The following is a 12,140-nucleotide window of genomic DNA, read 5'->3' as shown; positions in this document are numbered from 1 at the left end:
CACTCCAGTATCCATGCCTGGAGAATCCCATGGACAAAGAAGCCTGGCAGACTGCAGTCCATAGGGTCACAAAGAGTCAGACATGACTGAAGGACTTAGCATACTTGCAGAGGGTGAAAACTCCATGAGATAAGAGCAAACTGGCACAATGGCCATAGAAAATACATCCATAGTGGCTGTATCAAATTATATTCTCACCAACAGTGCAAGAGGGTTCCCTTTTCTCCACATCCTCTCCAGCATTTATTGTTTGATTTTTTTGACAATGGCCGTTCTGACTAGTGTGAGGTGGTACATCATTGTAGGGGAAAAAATGCATTCAGTTTCTAAAGGAAACTTATCTTTTCAGTAAACTCAGAGGCTGAGGGTCCCATTTAACCCATATCTCTTTCGTGAGTGTTAAGTTTTTCACGAGGTCCAGTTCAAGTATCATCTCTTCCCAATCTCCCTGACTTGCTATATAGAACCAAATACCCTTTTCTTTAACCTTGGGTCATCCTATTTGTGTCACTCTTATAGCATTTGCCACACATATGCTCTTAGGATGATTTGTTTGTGTTTTTATCCCATGCTAAGTTATAAGAACCTTGACCTTTGGGTCAGGAACCATATCTCAGACCTCTCTCTATCTGGAGGGCTAGCACATTGACTAATGAATTGTTTAAATGAACCAAACTCTATTTCTGAGACCTTTATAAAAGGCATACATTTTCTTTAAAGATTGAGAAGAGAATAGCTGAAAGAAGAGGGCAGAATTTTTAGGTGAGATGACATCTTTTATATTTTATATCTAGGCATTGAGGCCCACCCTCTCCTCCAACTTTGCACTAAAATAACTGTTAAAATATACAGAATGCAGTACAAAGAAATAAAGAATAAAAAGTATTAATAGTTAAGAGACATAAAGATGGACAAAAATTAATAAGCTTCTAATAAAAGTCCAGAAAAATAAAATAGAAGAAATAGCACAGAAGTAATATGGAAGGGATAAATTGCTGATTATTTTTCAAACTTGAAAAATAAAGCAGAATACTCAGGTTGAAAGTTTCCACCAAGCATCAAGCCAGATAAAGAAAAATTAATTCATTCTTAGATACACTATATTAAAACTGTAGAAAATTAAAGATAAAGAAAATCTTAAACTTTACTAGAAAGAAAAGATCAGTTACTTTAAGAAGAATGCCAATTAGGCTTACTTGGTATTATTTGGCAACAACTGATACCAAAAGGCATTGGAGTAATAGTTTTAAAAGGTTGAGGAAAAAAAAATTAATAACTGCTAGCCTGGAATTCTATAACCAGACTAGATAATCATTTTTTAAAATGAAGACAAAATAAACAGGCAGACAAATGTTTACCACCGAGACCTTCTCTGAAACAGTTACCAAAAGTATATAATCTCTGTAAGAAATAACTTGTACCCAAAAGAAAGGGGCCAGGGACAAGAAACTATAGTAAGCATTTGTTGTTGTTCAATCATTAAGTCATGTCTGACTCTTTTGCAACCCCATGGACTGTAATCTGCCAGGCTCCTCTGTCCATGGGACTTTCCAGGCAAGAATACTGGAGCAGGTTGCCATTTCCTACTTCAGGGGTCTTCCTGACCCAGGGGTTGAACCTGCATCTCCCGGATTGGCAGGAGGATTATTTACAACTGAGCCACTATAGTAAGCATGCTCCTGCTAAGTCACTTCAGTCGTGTCTGACTCTGTGTGACCCCATAGATGGCAGCCCACCAGGCTCCCCTGTCCCTGGGATTCTCCAGGCAAGAACACTGGAGTGGGTTGCCATTTCCTTCTCCAATGCGTGAAAGTGAAGTCGCTCAGTCGTGTCCGACTCTTAGTGACCCCACGGACTGCAGTCCACCAGTCTCCTCTGTCCATGGGATTTTCCAGGCAAGAGTACTGGAGTGGGTTGCCATTGCCTTCTCCACATAGTAAGCATAGATGGTGGTAAAATATAACTGAAATTTTAGATACTGTGGAATATATTTTTTTAAAAACTCAGTAATTTTTGTGTTAAAAAAAAGTGACACTAGAATTCTAGATAAAGAATTATAAGATGAAAGTATAGGGAAGAAGTTCAGCAGATGGTTAAAACACTCTAAGTTCTTTACTGTAAGCAGGAAGATGACAAATACTGAATAACTACAAACATGGGAAGATAATACAAAGTTAGAGGCATACTGTTAAAATTTCATTAATTCTTACCACCAAAATAATAGATTAAAAAATCAAAATTTCCAAAGCAGCAGGTGAACAAAAGGAACTAAAACTGTATCAATTAAAAAAAAAAATGAAGCGGAAAAGGAGGATAAATGAACCAAGAACAGGTATGGTTAACAGAAGATAAAAATTAATTTGGAATAAACATGCCCAAATACATCCAAAATCACAGTAAAAACCCATGGTATGAACTGATCTGTAGAAAGACAGGTACATGATTAAAAAACACAAACGACATATCTAATTATTTTAAAACAAATGTTGCAAATAAAGAGAATGGAAAATATGTATGAAGTAAACAATATTCAAAGTGATAAAGCAATAGAGTAATAGTACTAATATAAAATGAACTTCAGTATAAAGTGATAAGTAAGCATTTGAAGAGTGAAGAAAGACTTCTTGATGATAAAAGAAACAATCCATCAACAAGATAACAATCATGACATTTAATTATTTAAAAATATAGACTCAGGACTTCTGGTAGTCCAGTGGTTAAAGAATCCGCTTTGCAATGCAGGGGATGCAGGTTCAATCCTTGGTCCAGGAGCTAAGCACCCACATGCTGCTGGACACCTGAAGCCCATGCACACCACAATTGCACTGAGCCTGCAACGCCACAGCTAGAGAGTCCATGGGTTGCAATGAAACGTCACAAGTGCCACAGCTAAGACCCAACACAACCAAATTAAATACATAAATAAGTAATTTAATAAAAATAGACTCAAAATAAACAACTCAAACTAGTATTACCAGGAGATATTATAATGAAGTAATAGGCTCCGAAAATTTTAAAGAAAATTATACACACATACACACATAGAGAATGGAAAAATGGATGAATTCCAAGATGTTATTATCATTTATCTCCTAATTGTGAGCATTTTGTATAATTTTTTATGTTTGTCTTGCTATATCTTACAGCAAAATATTATAAGACATACTATATAATATTAAAATATATAAAATTAATATATATTAGCGGGCTTCCCTTGGTGGCTCAATAATAAAAACTCAACTGCCAGTGCAGGAGATGAGGGTTCAAATCCCTGGCTCGGGAAGATCCCCTGGGGAAGGAAATGGCAACCCACCCCAGTACTGGATATTTTCTTGCCTGGGAAATTCCACGAGCCGAGGAGCCTGGCAGGCTAAAGTCCTTGGGGTCGCAAAGAGGTGAACATGGCTGAGCACGGACATGAATATGTATTAACTTCATAATAAAAATTACAGGACATAATCAGAATGCCACAGAAATGTTAATTTTCCAATGCAATGGAAGCAAATTTGTCAATAAAAAAAAAAGTTTTAGAAAGTCAACCTCTTAAAAAAAGGTAGATTCTTCTAAACAACTGATGAACAAAATAAGTGATCAATTTCATAATCACATACATCATGATTAAAAACATCATTTGATAATAAGGTTGCCGATAATGATGGCCTGAAGGATAATGGATAATATTGAATGCTTTCATTGTTTAAAAAGAAAGACTACTGAGGAATTGCTTCCCTTGTGGCTCAGTGGTAAAAAACCCGCCTGCCAGTGCAGGAGATGTAGGTTTGATCCCTAGGTGAGGAAGATCCCCTGGAGAAGGAAATGGCAACCCACTCCAGTATTCTTGCCTGGGAAATCCCACACACAGAGGAGTCTGGCAGATTACTGTCTATGGGGTTGCAAAAGAGTCAGACATGATTTGGTGACTAAATAACAACAAAAAACTGAAGAATTAGTCAGTGAGAAGCTCTAGCCCAGGGGTTGAATCCAAATCCCGGCTCTATCACTTCCCATCTCCACTGAGTCACTTAACTAGTTGCCTTGGCCTCTTTAGCTATAGACAGAGATAACAATAAAACCATTGCATAAGCTTGACATCAAGAGCCTCTTGATGAAAGTGAAAGAGAGTCAAAAAGCTGGCTTAAAACTCAACATTCAGAAAACTAAGATCATTGTATCCAGCCCCATCACTTCATGGCAAATAGGTGGGGAAACAACGGAAACAGTGACAGACTTTATTTTCTTGGGCTCCAAAATCACCACAGATGGTGACTGTAGCTGTGAAATTTTAAGACACTTGCTCCTGGGAAGAAAAGCTATGACAAACCTAGACAGCATATTAAAAGCAGAGACATTACTTTGCAAACAAAGGTCCGTCTAGTCAAGGCTATGGTTTTTCCCGTGGTCATGTATGGATGTGAGAGTTGGACTATAAAGAAAGCTGAGCACTGAAAAACTGATGCTTTTGAACTGTGGTGTTAGAGAAGACTCTTGAGAGTCCCTTGGACTACAAGGAGATCAAACCAGTCAATCCTTAAGGAAATCAACCCTGAATATTCATTGGAAGGACTGATGCTGAAGCTGAAACTCCAATACTTTGGCCACCTGATGGGAAGAATTGACTCATTTGAAAAGACCCTGATGCTGGGAAAGATTGAAGGTTGGAGGAGAAGGCATCAACAGAAGATGAGATGGCTGGATGGCATCACTGACTCAATAGACATGAATTTGAGCAAGCTCTAGGAGTTGATGATGGACAGGGAAGCCTGGTGTGCTGCAGTCCATGGGGTCGCAAAGAGTCGGACATGACTGAGCGACTGAACTGACTAAAGCTTGACATGATGATCACGTACAGTAAATAAATTTACATAATGCATTTAACATTGTTCTTGGCACATAGGGAGTAGTCTACGTTACTTTATTCCATAATTTAGAGACAGAAACCTGAACTATTGATTTATTATCCTGATTTCTGTGGCTCAGCGGGTAGAGAATCCACCTACAATGCAGGAGACACAAGAGATGCAGGTTCGATCCCTGCATCAGGAAGATCCCCTGGAGGAGGAAATGCTAACCCACTCCAGTATTCTTGCCTGAAAAATCCCGTGGACAGAGAAGCCTGATGGGCTACAGTCCAAAGGGTGGCAAAGAGTCAGACATGACTGAGCAACTAAGCATCCCCCCAAAAAAAATCTCAAAATGGAAAAATATATAGATGAATTTCACTGCCCAAAACAGAATAATTGTAGTACTAACTGTGCAAAAGTGGAAAAAGAGGCTCACAGCTTTGTGTTCTGTGATCTACTGAAACTGGCTTATACTGGCTTGCAAGTGTCAGTGTTAATTTTTCAGAAATTTAACAAGGCAATTGAATAGAGCCATTATTTAAAACTAAATTATATAAATTTATGTTTAAAATAATTATGTTAAAAACAAAGAAGTAATACTCAACGTTTATCACTTCCTGATTATTTTACTACATTTTTCTATTATCCATGTTATTGGGGTTATTTGCATCTAATATCTGTAGAAATTCCATACACAGCTGTGCTACTGTACATCTCCTCCCAACACTGTCTTTGTTGGTACCCTGAAGTTGGCTGTGACTGAAGCATTTGCACTATAGCAGTCAACAAATGCAACATATCAGGGCCTTTTTTTTCCTCAGAGAGGCACTGACCCATGAGCATATTCTATATCATCAATATCTTCAAATTTTACCATTTACAATGACTGTATAAATAACATCCTCTTTATAAAACAGTTCCTGGTAGGCAGCAGAATTGCATAAACAATCTTATTATGTCTACTTTTTAGGGTATTAATATGTTAATATTCCTGAAAGTATGAGTGACTTTCTCTGGTAGACTTTTGCATATCTTGTGTTTTCAGTTATTCTTAATGCCATGTATTGTTAAAGCCCCCAAACTTGAGGCATTAGTTTCTTCTCACTCAATACACAGATCCAGAAGTGACAGAGGAAGCAGATATACTATTGATATTATCTTTCCAGGGAGGTGGCACAAACTCTGTTGAGGTCAGTTAAAATCAAAGAAAGAAATCTTGGAATGTCTTGACAAGCTTGAACACGGAGAAATACATAAGTTGTCACTGGGAACAGCTTCCCTTAGTGTTCAGCGGCATGATGGTTTTATGTGAGGTTTGATTCTGTTTTTAATAAGGTTAACATCTAAAATTGATTAAGAACCTGCCATCAGCCACGAGTTATACTTTTCATTCATGATCCTGTTTATTTATCACATTAAACATAAAGGCAGATACTACTACTATTCTCATTTGCAGTTGAGGAATGAAGGCTATGCAACATTCAGTAACTTATCTAAACAAAATAAGAGCAGAAAGTGATAGAACTGAATTTCATGGGTAAGGTTGATTTAAAATTCTTATCTTTTAACTCTAAGCTATACCATGTCTTCAGTGTAGTACTAGTTACTCACAGACAAGGGAGAAAATAAGACTGACATTGACATCAATTTCTATAAGCAAAATATTGTTGGTTAAGCCCACCTTGCCCACAGTTCAAAATTATCCAAACAAATCACTTTTAAATTTTTACTGACCCAATAACATAGTTGTATTTAATGATATTTATAGAATCAACTGACTGTCTCTGTTTGCTTCCTTTCTACTGTCCAGCTTTCATCTCAGCCAGGACCTATTTAAACTGGGACACTATTTCTCCCTTCTTTCCAAGGACCACACGAACAACAAATACATAAAAATGAACATAGTGCTTTTCTGTACGCAAAGAGTAACTGAACTTGAATACTGGTTGCTGGATGAGACAGTTGTAATGTTGTCCTTTTATGGACTGTAACACACGGTCATTGCCATATCAACTTCAGATTGACCATTTGCTGATTGACATAACCAAATAACTGAGTAAACAGGTGTATTTGTTCCTTTCTGTTCTAGTAAAATTAGGGCTTATACTTGGAACATATTCATGCTTTTCTGGCATCATGAATTAGTATTGTTTTTTCAGTATGAGAAAACACATGGATATTAGAAAATTTTCAAATCCCCCACAGAAAGAGGATATTCAGTATTGCTCATCATTTGTCATATCTTAGAAAAGACACACACTTCTGGTGATGTAATCAAATACGTTATTTTTTTTATTATGAAGTCTCTGGAACTTATATAAGGTTCATTAATAATCTCAATAGTTACTGTGCTGTGTTTAGTCACTTATTAATGCCATATCATTAATTCTTTGTCACAGAACATGCTGTTGGTCTTTGCCTTCAGAAATGACACTGAGGACAGGAAGGTAGGAATTCTGGGTCAGTCTGTTAGAATTTCTGAAATGACCTCTCCTAGGAGAAGGAAACCAGTGTTCTTGCCTGGAGAATCCCAGGGATGGGGGAGCCTGGTGGGCTGCCATCTATGGGGTCGCACAGAGTCGGACACAACTAAAGCGACTTAGCAGCAGCAGCAGCAGCAGCAGCAGCAGCAGGGGCATCCCTTCGTATTAAGGCATGATTCATAGGGACTCGTCTAAAATGTGCCTGTTACCTAGGAGGGGTCACTTCAGCAGTCACTGACAGCCCTCAGCATAGTGTGTAACATGGTAAGCTGAACACTGGCAGGTACTTCATCTTAGGAGAAAACTGAGGCTCACAGTGAAGGCCTCTTTTCCTGAAAGACGCACAAAAAGGCATCGGGGACTAGAGAAAGGAAGTTGACCGTAACATTCTTTTCAAGGCCTGAAGTACCCTCCTTTCACTTTCTTCATTTTTGGCTTGGGCTGCAGCTTTGTCGCCATATAATCTCAGCTCCCTCACCCTCGGATCCTTTAGCTGCACTGACCCTGGAGAGTACCAGTCTCGAACTAACCCACCCAGCTGTCCTCACTGCTCCTGTGTTCAGACAGCTATTGTTGAATCGAGTGATACAAGGGTGAAGCTCAGGACCACTTATGGGGGTGCGGTCCCCAACCCCAGCGTGGACACGTGGTCCTTCTATGTTCTCTGGTCCAATTCTCTCCTCTCTCTGAGCGGGATCACTTCCTTTAGGTCCTCTCCTCACCCCTCACTTATCACTTTCCCCCAATAACTTCATGTCCTATTTCACCTAGAAGTTGCCTACTTCACCACTGGATTTGTGGTAAAAAAATCTTGCCATTTCTGCACTTTTTCTGTTCTTTAAAATCAATAATATTTAAAGCAACTGCTGTTTCCCCAACTATGGAATGAGTTACTCTTTCAGTGTATGTCAATATAAAACATTCATCCAGTACTCGGTGTCCCGGATTTCAGCGACAGCTGTGCCCGTTCTGACTTAGTCATATGTCGAATCTGTGACTCCTATCCCTGTATACATATGATTTAGAACAAATTACTAACATATATCTAAAGATAAATCACTTAAGACTCAAGAACTTCTAGGTATGATCATGGGATAATTTTAAGAGTGGAGTTTGGACAGGAGTTCTTTGAGCATAGAACAGATTCAAAGCTATTTCGTGAACTCCCATACTCCTACAGAAAACCCCACTGTACACTTAGTACTCCCTGATAAAGTGTTAAATATTTTTGAAAAATGTGGTTAAGGCGAATGTTCAATGAAATGTTGGCTATTTTCATGCATGACTGTTTATAGAATCCTCCTCCTTGTGGTTTGATCCTGAGCTCATGATTGAAAGTATCACCAGGTGAAATGACTCAGAAAGACAGTGAACTTTCCCTTTGTCTTTGAACATTAGGAATCTCAGTTAAACTAAAACTACAATAATAAGCTAGTCTACAAAGTTGGTTATTAATTTTATTGAAGAAATCATATGCTGATGATTGGAAAAGAATCCATGGAATACTCTTGCACTATTTTAACTGTGTCAGTTTATGATATATTATGGTGCAGATGCCTGGATTCATTCACAATAAAGGACTTAGGAAAAAGGTGTACCACCTAAAAAACCTCTTCCCATTATTGCCTTCTGCCAAGAATAGAGAAAACAACTAGAGATATTTTGTGTAGCATAATTTAATTACTGTTAATAGTACTAAAATAATCACATATTAATGTGGTTTTTGTACCAACATAGTCCATGCACTTCAACATGTAAAATGTTAAGGATTATATTTTCATGATAGTGTTTATTCTCAGAACTGGTAAGTGTAGTTAATGAATGCTTGCTCTTCCAGGCCTGGTGTTTTGGCTAAGGCTGATGTTAAACCCATATTAATTTAGTTTTTCCAATAATACTCAAATACTCCCTTTGAGTAGGATAGGCAAAAATATTGCTTTAGTTTTTTGAGTTTACAATCTAATAAAAGCAGTAAATAGACTATAAACAAATAAACAAAGTTAGGGTAACAATCTGGCTATTTTATTTAGAGGTCAGGATTTGGCTTTGTTACATTTATGCCACTATATTTTTGTGACGTTTTCAAAATAGAAACAGTGTGTTTTACCTATAAAGTTTGGAAACTACAAATAATCTCTTTCTAGATAGAAATTAGGAGGTTGGGTTTGGTTTTTCTCATGCATGGGATTCTAATTTGAATTAGAAAATCAATTGTCATGTTTCTAGTAAGGCTGGATTTCAGTACATTTTAGCATCTAACCATGTCAGTTTTATGTAACTTTATGGTTTAGAATAGCACAAATAAATTTACAACAATCCTTAAGTCCAGACATCCAGGTGCTGCCCTTCCGACATCTGTTGTATGATCAGGAAGCATTAAAATAATCTGAAGTCAATGTTAAGTCTTTCTGGCTATTATTAGCTATTTGAAAAGATATAGATTCTCTTTTATCTGGAGGTACCTTAAAGTATTAGTTGACAAAAGTTTAAATGCATTGAAAGATACCCTTCTGTGCAGATAAAATAGAAAAAGAAAGCAGTGAAACAACATAAATCTATGAAATCAGACTGTTGGTGAAGAAAGCTCTATCTTCTTAGTATGAGAATTTTGACTTTGTGGTTCCAGAAATTCTAGTGAACCACAAAATCTATGCTATGTTTTCCATCTAACATATAAAATAACTACCTTCGCTTATCTACACAGTACAAACCTTTCAGTTCTTTGGTAAAGTAATATGAAGGGAAAATAATTCATTTGAATGTGTCATAAATTCACAGAACTCTTTTTATTGTAATGTGTTTAATTCCCTGGTGGCTCAATGGTAAAGAATCTGCCTACCAATGCAAGAGACAGGGGTTCAGTCCCTGGGTTGGGAAGATCCCCTGGAGAAGGAAATGGCAAACCACTCCAGTATTCTTGCCTGGAGAAGCCCATGGACAGAGGACCTGACGGGCTGCAGTTCATGGGTGCAAAAGAGTTGGACATGACTGTGCTACTAAACAACAGCCCATTTAATCAGAAAACTTTTTAATGTTATTCCGTTTGCTTTCTCATGTTTTTGTAAAACGACTTCAATGAAGCCCTCAGTCACTTTGCAAATCACCTATTTCCCTGTCTTTCTTCCTGGTTTGAAATACACTAGTCTCAGTTTCATAATACGCTGGCCAGAAACTGTGGACATTCTTGCTACTGCAACAGGTGTTTGTCAGTTTCTTAAGTTGCTTTCCTTTCCCCTGAGGTGGTGTTATTTCCGGTACATTCCAAAGCCTCTGAAAAAAAAACCTTTCATAGTCTCTTGCCAAACCAAATCATGACTCCAGCCTCCTATGGAGAACCCGCTGTTCTTCAGATTTTTATAGGCAACTTGTGTGTGTCTTTCTCTAATTTTTATTTGGGAAGAACTCAAATATTGATTAAGAGTTTTGCAAAGCTGAAACTGAAAATGGAAGTGGTTTTTGTTCAGAGGCAAACACTCTGGATGTCTGGGAGTGGGATTGATACATTCCTGGCAAACCTGATGTAAAAAGGTTTTCATCATCCATTTAGACCACCCTGAAGTTTGACATACACATAAACAAACTGACCTCAATAACTTGCAGTCTACCTGTTAATGTTTCCCTTACAAGTGAGGACTCTATGCACTGAATGGCTAAACTTTTTATTGTAGAGTTTAAGCAGGGGACAGATAGCAGTAAAATGGAGACCATCCATCAGTTGCTTATTTATATAGCTTTCTCTTTCTCCGTATACTGCACCCCCACTTCACCAAGTAAAACCCAAGCCTGCCCTCATGAATCAGTCATGATCGGAACACATGCATGCACTTTAGAACTGTCACAAGGCAACAGGAGACAAGAGTGCTGAAACCAACCTTTTGGAAGTTTCTCAGTCCCGCTGAAGGCAACCAAAGTAAGAATATGTACCAGTGGAATGTTGACGAGCTCTCTCATGATTAATCCAGGCTCAGGCAGCAGAAACTTCTTTCTGGACAGCGCAAGGAAAATGCCTCCACCGTTTACATTTTAAAGCATAGTTTGTTCCAAAAGGGTCGTCTGCTAATGACTGTTTGTGTCAGCAGCTCCACTGGCTCTAAGTATAATCAGGAATTCTCAGACTTGACTGTAATGATAGACATGGCCAGCTGGTGAGTATCCCCTTAGGCCAGTAATGCAAGTGTAGGACTGGAGGAACAAGGGAAAGAAAATCCCTCTAGAATCCCTTTTAAGACAGTAGCAGAAGGACAATACCAGATGCCTTTTGTAACCATCATTGTATTCCCTGAGATATAGTGTTCCTGATCTTCTGAGTCAGCTCATCATCTTTCCTGCGCTTATCTCAGAACTCTGGATGTATCTGAGCATGATTCCCCCCCAACTCTCACTCCCCCTCCTGCTTCCATCCCATAATTAATTCCTACAGATTGTACCAACTTCATATGCCTTGATTTCCTCCCCTCCTTTGATTCTCACTAGTCTCAGCCTATCCCAGCCTCCCTTTCAGACATTCGTCTTCTTGGAATGATGGTGGTAACCTGCTATCTGTTCTCTCCGCCTTGTGTCTTACTGTCCTCTAGGGCCACCCCATCAGTAAAAAGTCCTCCTGCAATGCAAGAGACGCGGGTTTGATCTCTGGGTCGGGAAGATCCCCTGGAGAAGGGAATGGCAACCCACTCCAGTACTCTTGCCTGGAGAAGTCCATAGACAGAGGAGCCTGGTGGGCTATGGTCCATGGGGTCACAAAGAGTCAGACACGACTGAGTGACTAACACTTTCTCTAATCTCTTTTTAGATCACCTGTCCTACTCAAAAGTCTTCA

General features: G+C 38.5%; 1 protein-coding gene across 1 annotated transcript in view; it reads right to left on the bottom strand.

The window, feature by feature from the left end:
- Positions 1–11,423, bottom strand: part of MUSK (muscle associated receptor tyrosine kinase) — a 92,121-nt gene extending 80,698 nt beyond the window's left edge. Inside the window, exon 1 of the mRNA XM_088837755.1 lies at positions 11,197–11,423. Coding sequence (XP_088693881.1) covers positions 11,197–11,275 — 79 coding nt within the window. The 5' untranslated portion in view covers positions 11,276–11,423. The remainder of the gene's footprint in view (positions 1–11,196) is intronic.
- Between the last annotated feature and the right edge of the window lie 717 nt (positions 11,424–12,140).

The sequence above is a fragment of the Moschus berezovskii genome, chromosome 7, assembly GCF_049115385.1.
Source record: "Moschus berezovskii isolate FMDL1 chromosome 7, NW_MosBer_1.0, whole genome shotgun sequence".
NCBI lineage: Eukaryota > Metazoa > Chordata > Mammalia > Artiodactyla > Moschidae > Moschus > Moschus berezovskii.
Note: the sequence above shows the minus strand (reverse complement) of the source record. Positions and strands in the feature narration are given on the sequence as shown.